At 35.7% G+C, this 16,913-nt stretch overlaps 1 protein-coding gene across 1 annotated transcript in view; it reads right to left on the bottom strand.

Annotated features, from left to right (window-relative positions):
• LOC122185055 (ERC protein 2) overlaps positions 1-16,913 on the bottom strand; it is a 158,047-nt gene that overhangs the window by 49,252 nt on the left and 91,882 nt on the right. Inside the window, exons 5-6 of the mRNA XM_042880533.1 lie at positions 10,083-10,238; positions 3,943-4,110 (exon numbers count right to left, since the gene is read on the bottom strand). Of these exons, the coding sequence (XP_042736467.1) occupies positions 3,943-4,110; positions 10,083-10,238 (324 nt within the window). The remainder of the gene's footprint in view (positions 1-3,942; positions 4,111-10,082; positions 10,239-16,913) is intronic.

The raw sequence follows: 16,913 nt of genomic DNA, 5'->3' as shown, positions 1-16,913 counted from the left end.
AAAAGTTTGCATGGTTTGGCTCTATTATCATATGTACCCTTAAAATGGAACAAAATGAAATGCATATAGCAGAGGTGGTGAACCTTCTAAGAACTGGCTCCAAACTTTTTTCCTGGCAATAAACTATTTTCAGACCTCCCAACTCTGGCCACCATGATAGTTATTGCTTTACAGGATTATACTCTTTTGTTTCAGCCGTCAATAAAAACTTTAGATGATAGCTTTTTAAGTCAAAGAAGCCTATAAAAAAACCACTGCCATCACTAAGACAATGGAAAAACAGAACGAAAAGCACATCATGTTTAGAACTAGACTTTTAGTAATTTTCTCTGAGCATGTGACAAAAATCCTTTGTATCTGAAATCCTTTCCACTTACCTTTTTTCAAAGCATATTAACTATGTTCATCAAAAATTCCAGATGTCCTCTGCTATTATACGTAAATACCCAGAAAACACTGGTGATGCTTTTCAGCAGTAGTTAATATTCGGCAGAGACTAAAAGATCATTATATCTCTGCTTGCACTTCATCTTTTACTACTAAAACAAATTGTTATTATAAGCTCGAATTTAAACTATCCTTGAAAAAAAATGTTTTAATTTTGGTGACATCATGAAAAACCCAATACTGGATCCAGTGCTGTTCAACTCATTGTTTATCTGGATGATGGGAGCAACATAAGGTCCCAGAAAGTTTGCTGATGACAGAAAACTAGGAGAATACATCAGAGGCCATCCTGCCAGGCAGAGGGACTGAAGAAAAGGGCTGACAGAAACATTCATATTGATGCTATCGCTTCACATGCAGCTGCTGCATCCAAAACCTGAAGACAGCCTTAGAATACTATTATTAAGGCAAATAATAAAAGTCTTGTTATAAAGCAATTAAGATCAAATAAAAAAAAATATTTTAGTACAAAATTTACTGAACTGAATTAATTAGTATAAGGTGATTACAAAGTAATCCTGTTTAGGCAGGGAGTCAACACTGCAACACTTCAGCTCAGGATTAGAACTGACCTTTTCTACTTACTTTTACTTCTAGAAAGAAGCCCTCCCAGGCAGCTTGTTTTATGAGCTAGTTTTAGGACAGCATGAAATTCTACAGTGATAATTAACAAAATATATTCTGCAAAAAGAAGAATTGGACATGCAGAAAGAAAGGAGTGGGGCTTAATGCAGGCCAAGAAGTTATTAACTTTACTCATCTGGGAACTACAAACAATACCTTGTACAGTACAAAATTCCTTCCATAATGCTTTCCACCTGCTGGAGGGCTGCCATTCACCCTGCATCTCCCCGCAGCTGCTTTTCCATCTACTGCTGGAACCAAACACCCTCCCTTCAGATAAGACCTGAGGCCTGAAGATTGAAGATTCATGTGCTATAAGCAGACAAAATCTTTTCCTAATTCTACACTGCAGAAAAAACCTGCTATGTTCAGAATCAATGTTGTATTACAGCCATAGTACAGATTAGCTTTTTCAGCTTTAAACCCAGGTCTCGGAGAGTGCGCAGATGACAAAATCATATTTTAATTCCACATCCACCTTCAATGGTGGATGCATGTGCATCTATGTAAAGCGCACTTGCTCATTTTCAAGTGTTTAGCAAGTTGAACCCTATTCTTAATGCACTGAAAGACCCTCTGCGCCATCAGCTCTCTTGGCTCTCATGTTGCATACAAGAGAAGTACAAGCTTCCTTAAAGGATCTTTTGCTTTTTTGTTGCTGTTTGATTTAACAAATCTTAACACTTAAATCAGAAACCAAGTACCTATGGCCTTTTCCGATACATAGGATTACATCTATATCACATTTGGTCTCTCACACAGCCTGTGGGAAATGTAGAATTTCCCACAAAGATTCACAAAAAATAAACTTTCCCTTGACTGAACCACAATCTCTAAACTGAACCACAATCTCTAAACTGAAGAAGCTCCTTTTAAAAGACAAGACATTCACAAGTACTAAAGAAAGACACAACTGAGCTATATGAAGATTATATCTGCGGAATGGTTATACAACAGACTTCCCACAAAACTAAGAGTAGGTAAAAGGGAGTTTAGAACAGATTTACCAGATCTACACCATTATGAACTTTCCTGTCAAAGTTGTAATTCTAGTTTATTTCTGTCATTCATAATAAAATGATTTTCATATGTTTCAGGAAACATCTCAGTAACAGAAAAATGCAGTCAGAAGACACAAATTTGCTAACTGAAATGCAAAATTAAAATAACTATTTAATTTTTATTGTTGTATTTTGGCCCACAGCCCAGTCAAAAGATATAAGGAGCAAGTAAGCGTGCAAAAGAAATAAGAGAAAGAAGTAGGCAGTTCCATCCTGAAAAAGACAAAATGCAAGCAGCACAGACAGCTTGATTTCAACCATCTCATAGCTAACACCACACCTCAAAGTTTTTGGCACCCAATGAATGGGCCCTAGTTCATAATTTTTATTGAGATGCCTTCTTGCAGTTTATGTTCTTTCTGGTTCTGTTTAAACGGTGATAAGAAGCAATTTAACCAATCTACACAGACTGCTGTCCAGCTTCTGCGCTGCTCAGGGTTCCAGCACATTTCTATAGGATAGCCATAGTTTAACAGAATCTCTCCAATAAACCAGTCTGGAAGTTGTAATATACTAGTTTGTGGGAAAGAGGCACTTTTGACCAGAAGAACTCCCTAACATATCAAAGAGTGGTAAAAAATTCGCTAAAATCCCGAGCATTTTCCAAATATGTGATTAATGCACCATTACAATAAGCACATCAGCTATGCAGCAGCTTTATTTTCTGATCTATGGATTTACTTGGACACAAGTAATACATTTGTTGTTCTTGATTGTCAAAGAAAGCAAATAACATTCTTACATACTTATATATCAATTTGTAATAAATACTCTGTTTGATTATATGATTATTATTTTATTGGTTTTTTTTTTTTACCACTGCCCATCTGCCAGCAGTAAGATTGTGATGTCTTGAATACATGCTGCTCTGATAAAGAATTAGGAAATCAAATTAGTGGAGAGCCACCGGAATTCAGCATTATCCTCAGCAGCACAATAGGTACTACAAACCTTGCAAAACAGATTTGCGCAGTTGAAGATCATGTTAGACTCTCATACTTTAAGTAACATACTTCTCTGAAAAGAAACCAGTATAACTGAATTTCACTGACATTTATGCCCTTGAAAGGGGTACACACCTTAAAATAAAATAAAAAGAAGTAATCTAAATAGTACTGTATGTTCCAAGTCTATGAAGTGGGTTTGTTTGTTTGTTTAAAAAAAAAAAAAAAAAAAAAAAAAAAAAGAACAGACAATGCTTTTAACACTGGATTCCATTAAATGTAATAACCACCTCAATCCTGTATTCCATTCCCCATATTTTTATGATCTGTTTTTGTAGATACACACATAACTCGTGCATTGACCCAAATTAAAGAATGGAACTAACTTATACTTTTTAAATCAAAGACTGTTGCATTGGAAAGAACCACAGATTAATATCAGGTACCCTTGAACAGACCCCTTGAAAATTCATTAGGACATTAATTCTTCAGATTAGATTTAGAAAAGCATCAGACCAGAGCAGTCAAAACCAAACTCAGTAATCTGACAGATGAAAAAATGAAATCACAACAATCAAGCCATTTGGCCATAGTTCCACCTTGAACCCAAAGAGAATTAGACACAGTTTCTCAAATTGCACTCACAGATACTTTTAAAATAAATTAGACAAAAAGATCTGGTGCGTGACCTAATACATAGATAAATATAGGTATCAAATAGATTGATATTTCAAGGGCTTAAAATTATTTCTATACTATACTTCAACAAATTGTCTTCTATACAGACTTCAAACAAATATGATCAGCTCAATAAACATTATTAACTATACATTCATATCACATTTTATGTTCAGAAGATACCATACCTCTGTCTGAAGTATGGCAGCTCTCTGTTCTTTGGCAGTAAGTGACTCTTTAAGCACTTCAATGTGTTGCTTGCAATCTGAATTCTGATTGCTAAGGGTTTCAAGCTTAGTTTGTAAGGCAAGAAGTTCTGATTCTTTCTTTGAGAGTTCTTGTTTCAGTTGGTCAATCTGTAACGGGGAAAGTAAACAGTTTAATTGTTAATTTTATTTTCAATTCATGGTTGCACTTGAAATCTGGAAAGTGAGAATGAACAAAATAATAACGTAACTCATATCTGGATAAGAATTAAGATGTGAACTGTTAACATGGTCACAACCTCACGTAATTTCAAGCACTCTGTTTTAAGAATGATTGTCATGCTCTCGCTGAAATTAAAAAGGAAACTCTTAAAGCTTAAACATGGTGATTTGGACTATAAATTAACCAGAGAACTCACTTAAGTTCAAAAGAATTTATCCTGTGTGAGGTAAGTCTGACAGGATAGAAAGCATACATAGGAAAAAAAGTTTTCATAAAAGTATAAATTCAATCCAATAGCCTATTCCTTCCTTGTGACTTAAGTTATCACTGGTTCAAATGAATCAGGGCTTTTAGGAGCCTGATGAGAAAAAGCAGGCATCTTAGTAAAGAGAGGAAAAAAAGATTAGAAGAAATTTAACATTACTCTTCTTGCAGACTTGCTGCTGCCCACCATCCCCACCTCCATTTTTCCTTTCTGGCCATTCCTACGGAATTCCAGGTACTAGAAAAGCCAAGCCAAAGAGATTAGCTTAAGAGAAGTCTGAAGAAAACGTCAGGAAAAAAATTCCAAGTAAAACATCTGTGAGACTGCATGTAAAAACATATCCTAGGGGAAACAGCAGAAACACGTTCTTATGTCAGTCTGGACATTAGGAAATACTACTTTTCTCAAAGACTGGTCAGGCAGTGGAACGGGCTGCCAGGGAGGTGGTGGAGTCACCAACCCTGGAGGTGTTCAAGGAACATTTGGACGTTGTGTTGAGGGATATGGTTTAGAGAGGACTATTGGTGATATGTGGATGGTTGGACTGGATGATCTTGTCGGTCTTTTCCAGCCTTGGTGTTTCTGTGATTCTTAGGAAGGAGCTTCTGAATTTCAAAGTATATCAATAGATGTTATGGAACTGTGATCATTCTTCCCCTTCCATAATGCTAAGGAGGAGGGGTGGCCACAGAATACAAGAGAGTGGTAGATTTAGAATGTGCAAATCTGAACAAAGCACTGGACAACACAAAGAGTGATGCTAACATACGGCAAATTAGGTGACTGTATTTTTTAAAGTGCCGTGACGTAATACTGGTCACCAGATGAGTTCAGATAGATCATCTCATAAGAATTATTTGAAATAAGAATCCTGAATACATCTGCATAGTTCAGGGAAACCTTGTTTCCTTCATACTTGGAAAGTTTTCTTGATGACTTTAAGTAGACCTACAGACCTTTGAAATTCAAGTTTCATTTCTGCAATGATTATAGAAGTGCTATAACAGTGGTTTTTATTCTCTTAATTCAATTGCATCCCAACAGACATTTGGATGCAAGAAGTCTAGAAGGGCTAGACAGGTTATTCAAAAGGACAGAATAATAAAATATATATACGTATTCATATGTATGTATGTATACCCATATGTTGATCCCACTGAGCTTTAATTCTAAAGATTCACCGATTAAATACTGCATAGTGCAGTCACTAGAAATATTTTCTGCTGATTAAACTATTTCTTTGATATTTAGTTATGCACTTTTCTACATTTTGTTTCATTACATATTAAATAAAAATACTATTTCTTCCAAAAATATATTCCATATGCATGACAATACATTTATTCCTTATTTCTCTCCATAAATCTCAGTACATCTGCATACGTGGTTAAGGTACTTGGCCAGCCAACCCTGAGCTACTGTATGAAATCAAGAATCCATGCAAGAACTAAAAACAATCATTAATCATCTTCACAATCTCGAATTTTTAAAATAAGAAAAGCGGCATACAAAAATAATAATAATAATAAAAACAGATGTCAAGAAAATATTAAAAAGGGCAGTTAGGAAAGTGCAAGAGAGAAAATCCTCTTAAAAGCAAACCACCTTCTTCCATCCCTTGCCAGAACATGTAATCAAATATGGAAACTGAGACACAAACGTATATGAAATCAACAGTGGGAAAATCTGTCTACAGTATATGAAGACAAAAAATAGATCTGTAGCCAACTTGAATTTTGTCACATGCATTATATGAGACCTACATGAACATCAGAAACACTTAATCTCTCCTAGAAAGTCTTCCCATTTTTTTCAAGGATATAACCCACACTCTGAGAAATAATCAACCTCTTTCCAAAAGCTTGATTTTCATCACAGGTATGTTCTTCATGTTTCAGAAACAGCATTTGTTCTTTCATTTTGGCTACAAGACCCAGAAATAGCCAGAAGTTTAAAAATTGGCTATAACTCTCAAAAAAAAAATCTGTGGTAAATAATTATTCTTTTGGCTGATGTTTAGTTAAAGTATAAAGATAAAAATGTACTAAAACTTCAATTTTAAAAATAATGTATCAAAAATATCAAAGGTATAGGAAAAAAACACATTACTTCTAAAGACAAGTTTTTATTTTTGGTTATATTCACTTTCTAAAAGCCCTGCAGAAACTATTAGCCTGTAAAAAAAAAAAAAAAAAAAAAACTTGAATGGCCTGAAGCCATTTTCTTTCCTGCAGATGTACAGACATTTTCACTTTGTAATAATAAGTGGTATAGAATATCAACAGTATGATTCAGTGAAATCTTCCAATAAAAAAAAAGAAAGTGAGAACATTTTTGTACTTTATAAAGACCACAATGAAAAGTCTACGCACTACAGCACTCACAGAGCTCTGATCACGACCTTCCCATTTCATGTATTTAATTTGCCTGTCACCACTTTTCCTATGTTGCCCTTATGACTATCCCCTCCTCTGCTGAAACCCTAGTTCCTATGCCTTCTCTCTCAATTAATAACTGTCATTTCCTTAGATACTAGCTTTTCCATACAATTATTATCCTTTTTCTTATATTATTGATTTACATAGCAAAAGTCTTATGTGACATTACATAGAGAAAAAAGCAAGCAAACAAAACAGAGGATTTTCCCTGAATATTGCATAGCTTAAAATCAAAGGCCTGAATCTTTAAGTCAATAATTCTATTAAATGAAACAATGCTGATTTATATATCATAGGAGTCTCAGGTTTTTTGTGACAAATGATACCTGCTTTTTAGAATGAAGAAATTAAGTGAAAGAACAGCAGGGCAAGTGAGGTGAAGTGGCTGCACAAGGTAAATTAGACACTTATCTGTAGTTTCTGAAGTCTGTATTGTGCAAGCTCTTGTTTTTGGTGTAAAGTGGTTTTTTGGGGGGGAGAGGGAGTTGGTTGGTTTGGATTTCTTGGTGCATTATTTAGAGGTTTGATTGTTTTTTTACATTTTTATAGCAGATCCAGATCTGTCCTCAAAAAAAGGTGTAATTTTTTTTAGTATATATCTTTTACAGTATCACCTAGAACTTCTTCTTTCAAATAACGTAAAAAATAATTGCACATAAATGCTAATTACAAAGAGCTTGTTATAGTTCACTTTCACAATTCTTAAAACTCAGCTCTAAAAGCAGAACTGAACTGTCACTAGATTTTCCTACTTGTTCCTGTAAAGAACATAAGAATTCCAAAACTCAGAGAACTACTTGAATTCCAGTGTAAACTCTTGCCTGTAAAATTCATCAATATTTCTTTAAATATTTGAGTGCTTATTCAAATGGGGGAAGGTAGTCGTAGCTCTCAAAAATGCATATTGTTCTATTTGTTTTCTTTAACTTCTTATTACGGATACTGAAACATCATATCCTTAATGCAATACCATAATGGTAATACCCGTCCATTCAAGTACAAAGTAGAGCAACATTAACTGGACAAGAAAAAAACATAAAGCAAGTTTTCTCATTTCTATAATTTTCTATTTCACAGCAAGTCAAAATTTAAGCTATAATAATTGGGAGGATTGATTATTCAAAATGATTAAAATTATTAAAGAAATTATCTCCAATATTCTCTGTCATTCATGTGCAATAAATAAAATTCTATATTGGCCTCCATTTAACATTTCTCATTTAATGAAATGAACAGAACAAGAATAAATGTGAAGTATTAAGAGCTTTATAAGCACCTAAGACTGCTAACTGTGAAAAGAGCTTTGTTCCATTCTTTGCCATCAATCAGGAATTCTTAATCAGAATTTATCAACAATCTCTCATTAAATAGATTGAGTATAAGGCTTGTTTGCTGACAACTACATAAATATTTTTCCACCTTGAATTGTTCCAAGATGAATGATAAAATAATATCTTCTGCTACAAATCCCTACTTTAAGAAGTAAGGACTGGTAAAAGAAAACAGACAAAATTTCATCAGAATGCGACATTCATCAAAGATCAGAAGATTGTGAAAAAACATCTTTAACAATCTTCTCATTCATATGTTTTCTGCATGACAAAAATCTCTACTGAACCTCTTCATCTCCAAGATATTAGAAAATTAACAAAATAACAGACATTTTACAACATTTTTAATCACTTGATTTGCTGAGATGTTTTCGGAGTTTTATAGTAAATTAGTAAAACTGAATTGCTTCAAATTTAACCAGGACTTTAGCTACTCTTAAGCTACTGAGCTACTATTTTGAACTTAAATAATACATCGTTTGAATTTTCAGCATTTTGGCTTTTTGTTTATTTTTATAAAATTGCATTATTTCCACATGGTACCAACGCTCCCATTTCCTCAGCAGTGTAAATCCACGTAAGTTAAAATATGCTCAGATGTCCCAAGAAAGCATAACCTCCTATGATGTAGTTTAAAAGTTTCACAGAATTCAACAAGTCTTTATCAGTGACAGAGTGCAATCAAGTGTCTGCTCGATCGCAGGTTTGCTGATGACACCAAGCTGTGAGCATAGTTTATACAACAGAAGGAAGGGACACCACCCAAAGGGACCTGGACAAGCATGAAAAGTGGGTTTAGGGGAATCTAATGAGATTCAAGAAGTCCAAATATAAGGTGTTGCACATGGGTCAAGTTAATCTCAGACATGACAACAGTCTACATCTACAAGAAAAATGTAGAGCTGTTTGAGTAGGTTCAGAAGAGAGACAAGAAGATGATCAGAGGGCTGGAGCTACTACCAAAACTTAAATTTGTATAGATAAGGATGGTTGTATCAGCTTACATCTCCATATTTTAAGCAAGAGCCATAATTCATTATTTTATTGTTTCATGAACAAAATGTTCAAGGTGGAGGACTAGGAATAAACCAATACAAATACTAACATTATGTATATTTTACTACAATTTTAAGGCAACTAGAAAAACTGTAGTTTTTCTAATTTTCTAAAGTAGTTTTAGAACTCACAAGAAAGTGTATTTGGAGAGAACTCATCTTTACCTAGAAAGCAGCTGAGTAGGTTGAAATTTAAGGAAGTAAAGAGTCCAGGCAGACACAAGGCTTTAATTCTGATGTATTTTAAAATAACTATGAGGCTTTTACCAAGAAAATGTGTATTCCACCACTATGTACTTACAATCTGATTGTCAGCCCAATTATCTATGTACAATGATTTTAAAAGAAGGAATAAAGTCATTAAATTGTAAGTTTTTAAAATATGTATTAAAAAAAAAAACCCTTAATTTCATATAACCTAAGGAGCAGCAGTCCTTATTGTAAAACTTCTATCGAATATAAAAGCACAAATAAAATTGTTCCAAAATGCTGCAAATCAAAATAATGAAATAATTTAAAAAAAACCAGCATTAAAACATACAAAATAAAGGGAAAAGGGAACATGGTGTAAAAACTAATGATTGCAGTTGTCTCAGCAGGAGCACTGGAATAGACTCCTCCTTACCTCCCAAAAGTTAATATATAAATGAATTTTTATTTCACTGAAATACTTCACTCTTCTACAGCGGCAGTACCATATAGCAGAGAATTGCCAATAGAAAACATTCAGACATACTAGTGCTGGAAAGAGTCTAATTAAAACTTTTGTTCACATTATTTAACCAATGTTAAGATATTAATAGATTTTACCTTATTTTTCATGAACTTCGAGTGACTCTTGTAAACTTCTATTTGTTTGATTTCTTCTTCTCGATCTTCTGTATTCAGAACTCCATTTGTCTTTAACATCTGTATCTCATCTTCAAGGTCTCTTATATTGCGCTCAAGTGAAGCTATTTTTGTATCCTATATTATACAAAAAATAATATTGGAAATTGTATTAATCTTGTATTTAATACATAACAAAATGATTTCTGTACTTACAGAAATAACAAATAATAAGATTGTAAAAATACATAGTAAAAATACAGATTGCATATACACTGTCATAAACCATGAGTAATTCCATTGAAATCAGTTATACAGATTTTACATCTCTTTCATTAAAAAAACCAAAAAACCAAAAAAAAAACAACAACAACAACAAAAAAAGCCACCAGATCAGTACAATCCTACATTACATTGAACTGCCTATAGAGAACACATCCTGGTTAGAATCATCTCTTTGTTCCTCCACAGTTAGGAATGAAAGGAGAATGGAAGAAGCCCTTTATTTTGCGCTTGCATATGATGAAATATATTCTTTATACTCCTAACCACTTGGTCCTGGCTATAATTCCAAGCTCTTAAACACAAAGGCTAAGTTTAGTCTAGAGAGGCTTGTCCATCAGAACTGCAGGAAGATAGGCCACTTTATTATGTGAGCTGGTCTAAGGCAATTTGCAAGTTTCATCAGGGTTTCTACTTCTGCCTGCTGTCATCGGGAACAAAGGTTGTTTCCTCACATAGTTTTCCTCCACCACATCACCAAGAGGAGATTTAGCACTTTTTATTATGAGTCTTGAAAATAAATAAACCCAAGAAACCACAAGCACTAAAAAATTCTGTATCACAGGCAATAGCTGCCATGTGCGCCAGCACAGCTGTGACAGCATCCAGTGATTTTGTTGATGTTGTTGCCAGTCATTTGGAAATTGAATAAATCTCTTCAGTGAGAGTCAGAAATATATCCATATTAATAGAAAAGAGGAAAAAAAATTATATGATTCCACTAACCAGGAGAACTTCCAATTAGGACCAATATGGGACTTCCAATGGTTTTAAGTGGTTGATGTCTTTGTAAGGCCACTCTCTTTGAAAAATCATGACAGAACTGTCAGAGATTCTTAACAACTAGAGAAAGGCAAATGTTGCACTCATCTTAAGAAGAGACAAAAAGAATTAAACTAATTGAACGATAGGCACAGCTTCACTACAGACCTTGGGAAGTCTTTTTGTACAATAGTTTTCATCACATGAAGGCGAAGACATTTTGGAACAGTCGGTATTGATCTGCCAATGGTAAATCATTCCTGACCAACCCAATTGCCTTTACAGATAAAATGATTATGCTTGTGGATGAGGAATGAAGGGTGACTGTCATTCACCTCAGCTCTAGCAAGACTTTGGAATCAACCTCCCACAGCATTCTTGTGTCCAAGTTATGGTCTGTATGGGTGATCAACTGGCAAGGAAAAAAAAGGTTTTATGATCAGGGTTAGAGCTGCTAATTGGTTGTTCTCTTCCTGGAATAGTAATAAGGAGAATATCGTGAAGTCCATGCTGGGACCTCTGGCATTTTTTAGTGTCCTGAAAGGTGTGGCAAAGCACTTATCTGTAGATACAACCAAGCCGGGAGACCCACGAAAATACTCAAGAGGGACCTAACAGACCAATACAGACAGGATCAATGGGCAGACAGGAACCTTAGATAACTCAGCAAAAACAAATACAAAGTCTTGCACCAGGAAAAGAATAAGTCCTTGCACCTATATCCATGAGGGACTGACTGCCTTGGGAGCAGTTCAGCTGCTCTTCAAAAATGACCTTGATGAAGGGATAGAATGCATTCTCAGCATGATTATACAAAGCTGGGAGGAGTGACTGGCACACTAGAAGGCTGTGCTGCCATTCAGCAAGATCTGGACTGGCTGAGAGGTGGGTGGGCAAAAACCTTATGAGGTTCAACTATGGCAAGTGCTGAGTCCTACAACTGGGGAGGAATAACTACATGCATCAGTACAGATTAGAGGCTGATTTGCTGGAAAAGATGTTTGCAGAGGAGGACCTGACTTTCCTGGTGGACAACAGATTAACCATTAGTCAGCAGTGTGAATTAGTGGCCAAAAAGTCCAGTGGTATCCTGAAGTGCACTAGAAAAAGGATGGCCAGCAGGTTGAGGTGATCTTTCCCTTCTACTCTGCTTTGGTTAAGATCCCAGCTGGAGTACTGATCTAGTTCTGGGTTCTTCACTTCAATAAAGGCAGGGAACTTATAGAAAGAGTCCAGAGGAGAGCCACAAAGATGACTGAGGGCCTGCAGCATCTCCCATATGAAGAGAGGCTGAGAGTCCTGGAGCTGTTCAGCCTGGAGAAGAGAAAGCTGAGAGATTATCTTATTGATGCTTATCAATATCTAAAGGGTGGGAATCAAGAGGCTGGGGCCAAGCTCTTTTCAGCGGTTAGCTAGCAACAGAACAAGGGGCAATGGGCAGACTGAAATATAGGAAGTTTCATAAGAACATGGGGAAAAACTTTACTGTGAGTGGGACAAAGCACTAAAACAGGCTGCCCAGAAAGGCCACGAAGTCTCCTTCTCTGGAGATATTCAAAACCCACCTGGAAGCTTTCCTGTGTAACCTACTGTACAGGACATGCTTTAGCTTGGACTAGATGATCTCCAGACATCACTTCCAACTCTTATGATACCATGATTCTGTGAAAAGGATTGTAATGTCCTGGTGGACACAGCAAGTTTAACAGGAGTCAGCAACAGATGCTGACAGTAAAAGCAGCAAACAGTATCCTTGGCAGCATACACACTAAGCAGATCAAGGAAAGAGAGATGTTAGACTGCACTTTACAATCCTCAATCAGTTTAATGCCCTGCAGTACAAGACATTAAACCTGATGTTAAACCTGAGTGAGACTAGCATGGGGGCAAGAGGACTGGAGCACATAACCGCAGAGGAGAGGCTATGGAAATTAAGCTTGTTCAGCCTAGGGAAGAGAAGGCTTCAAGGGGGGTTAAGCATAGCCTTCCAGTACCTACAAGTATTATAGCTTGAGAACAAGCACTGGAACAGGTTGCCCACAGAGGCAGTATAACCCATTCTTGGAGGATTTCATGATAAAGCCTCAGGTATCTCCCTCATTACTCACACAGTAACTGTAGTTCAGTGACCTTATGCCAGTCTGATCCCACTGACTGTACGTACATGTTCAGTGTCTTGCCAGTGAGTTCTACTAAGGATTTGAGCAACTTCAATTATTAAGGCCATCTTCAAAAACGGCTTTGCAATACTATTAATTGTAGAAGCAAGTAGATGTGTTTCCCACACATCATTACTTGCCTTTTCTGCACTATTCATAACCAAATTAATGCCAAGTAAAATTTGAAAGTCTTTATCAGATCTCATTCCTTTAATGAATGTGTAAAAAAAAATAAAAATCTATTAAGTTCCATTCCACAGAAAACATAGAAAACACCATACTGTGACTGTAGCAAGCTACAGAACACAAATCTCATTCCCAATATTTAGATGAAAATTAACAGAGGAAAACCGTGTTTCTTCCATGGAAAAGCTGTGCTTTCATTCAACAGTTTTGTTCCGTCACACAGTCCAAACCACAGCAAACAAGTAAGTCTATTGTGATAGAGTTCAAATGTAAAGAGAATGGCTCGGAAATGGATAACAGGATAAGAACTTGCTCACAGCTGTACAAAATGGTCACAGAATATTTTATATGCATCAGAATCCTGGTTTTATACATAGCCACTTATCATTTGGACAAACTGGTAATTCTGCAAATACACAGAGAGGCTGCTGGTTTGCCCATCAAACCTGAAGTTCTTCCTGCCTGCACAACTGCTGGAAAGCAAGGAACATCACAGCTTGAGGACAGCACAGACAGTCTGGAGCTCCCATTGGGTACTGCCACAGAGGTAGATGGGTTGGCTTACATGAAGGACAGAAAGTCACATAGCTTTGCTTTCACTGAAAATTTTGACAGAACAGGCATATTCCCATAAAAATTTCCTGATTCCACTGAATCAGCATTTTCCCACAGTAAACTTCAATTGAAATACTTTCAGTCAGCCCTTGTTGTGGCACGGGGTCTGGCAAACTTTCAGGAATTGAAATAGAAACAGATGCCATATTTCCTTCAAACCACTAAGACTTATCTGCATTAGCAGCATTCTAACAAACTAAGTTAGTCTGTTGAATCACAAAGAAGATTCCTTTGCAGCAATATTGTGAGACATGCTGGTATTAAGTGGTACTAACAAACATCTTCTGCACTCTACGATTTTGCATTTTTTCAGTCAAGCCTCCTAAATCTCTGTTGGTAAGACTATCCATTTCTTCCAGCAGTAATTGGTACTTCATCTATTTTATTAAACAGTGTTTCAGACAATCTGCAAGAGAGGATACGGCTTTATCTATCCTTGGTCTAGCAGAAGTTCAACTCTCTGGAACACGAAGCTCAACTTGTTTTTGTCCTGATGCTAACAAAGAAAACGACATTTCACAATGCAAAGGAGAGTGCTACTACAGATGAGTTTCCATTCAGTAATGAGTCGCGTTTCAAGTTAACTTATAAATCCAATCCCTACCCCAAAAACAAGGAGCGACAGTACATTTCCTGAACGTTTAGGAAAGGACAAGTAAGGCAAAACTTTTGTAAAAAATACAGCATACCAGTCTTCTATTCTCTGAATTGGTAAGTAATGAATTGCTACACTTACACAATTTCAAATAGCAGATACATTTAACAAATTATGCCTGTGTTACTTGTAGGGCTTTCTACAAGGAATCAGCAGCAAATAAATGAAAAATCACTTTTACTAGAACTTGCAAGTAAATGCAATATACACAAACTCTATATTCAACTAGTCTTACTATAAACTTTTTCAAACTAATATGGAGAATACTGGGGTTTATTTCCAAAGACAAGGGAAAGTGAAAGCTCATGCAGTCTTAAAAATAGGAGTATATTGCACTGCAAACACATAACACACATTTTCAGAACCAAATCCATACCTGAAATATCACAGCTGGATCAATACATAAAAGTGGCTCTTTCTGCAATCAAGGTAAACCATAAATATTTTGAATTACAGCTCGCTATTTTTAAAGAATTCAATTCTTGTTGCTAGAGTATATAAGTTTCAGAATAGTCAGTACTCTGCAGTTAGGCTTCACGCCTCATCATTAGGCATCTTATTTCTGACTTTCTCAGAATCACTGATTTAAGTCTGGAAATACATGAAAAAAATATTGAAATTTTGACCTGATTGAGGTGTTCGGGAATATTTCCACCAAGAATGAAATAATGAAGAATGTTTCCTTTCACTCTTTTTGATTTGTAAATGATTTTGAATGGTAAACAATTTGGATATGAGTCATAATCAAAAATCCCAGTGATCTGGCATCTGCCTACAAACAAAATATAAGGATGCATGGGTGCAATGTCAATTAAAGGAATATATTTCAATACAACAGGCTTATTTTATGCTTAAGCAAACAAAGACTTCGGCATGAGAAAAAATATGTTATTTGATCATGTATCACAAAGTCTCAAGCAACAGTTGTAAAAAAAAAAAAAAAAAAAAACCCTCGCCTGGCTTTCTGTGCAACACAAGTAATAAAATCATATGAACACTGTTAAATATTTATTTGCACCTTATGTTAGTGTATACTTGCTATCTCTAACCTTAGCATGCTGTATTTTGTGATTTATTTATTTTCAGGCCTGGAGAGGCCTCTTTTGTATAAAAGATATGTCATGTAGGTATACAGACTACAGTTTGGTCTGTCTGCAGGGCTCTGTCTCTATACACAAAGCTAAACTCAAGTTATTTATTATAATACATCTGATAATCATTTTAAACATTCTGATGGCTCCTATCAGAACACTTCCCTGTTTATCAACACCTTATTTTTTAATTCACAGACACCGAAAGAAAACACAGCCTTTCAGTAGTGATGGTGACTGAGCCAAATGTAACTGAACTCTCCTACAGTCCTTATTAAGCTCTTAGAGATGAGGCAGGGTGGAATCTGACCTTCTTATTTTATAGAACACTGTATAAAACACAACAAATATCACCTAGTATCCAACACTGGCTCAACTCACTCAAAATTCTGTTACACATTTAAACCAACTGTTATCCTCTGATATCCTTAGCTCTTAAACATCCTTAGTTTATAAACAACTAAACTAGGTCTTTCTTACATGCCTAATAGTCAGTAAAAATTCTTGTACTATAATTCCTATTTCATGTCATCTGTATACTGTAAGCAATATATCCAGAACTGCAGGCAACTGCTCAATAATTACTTGTGTAAGAGAAGTCTACGCTTTCCAATATATGAACTGACTAACCTAACAGCAACCTCCGCAGCTATAAGTTATTTATATGAAAAGTATTCTTTAAACGCTCTCATAGCAGCTGATAGCAACAAAGCTGCTGAAGAAGTGGTGGGATCGTGTTTTCCAACATCCCAAGAGTCACAGAACTATAGCCAGGTCACATTCTGTGCTACCTTTAAGTTGCCTACCTTCTTAACCTTGCTCTCTGCCTTAGTTACAACGTGAGTTATTCATTTTGGAATGGATAAGAATAATTCACTGACTTTTTATGGTCTTTATAATACTACACTGAGGAAAACCAGTCAGAATGCCTTTCCTAATTCATTGTGATTCAATACAATACTATATCAGTTGACACTCAAACTTCCCTGCTCAGGCCCTCTGAACAGGGCAGGGTACAGCCACGGTTTGCTATATTAGAGGGTAAACTTCTCCCTCCTCCTAT

This window comes from Lagopus leucura, unplaced genomic scaffold (assembly GCF_019238085.1).
Source record: "Lagopus leucura isolate 7727_CA_CO unplaced genomic scaffold, USGS_WTPT01 Super-Scaffold_100026, whole genome shotgun sequence".
Classification (NCBI taxonomy): domain Eukaryota; kingdom Metazoa; phylum Chordata; class Aves; order Galliformes; family Phasianidae; genus Lagopus; species Lagopus leucura.
Note: the sequence above shows the minus strand (reverse complement) of the source record. Positions and strands in the feature narration are given on the sequence as shown.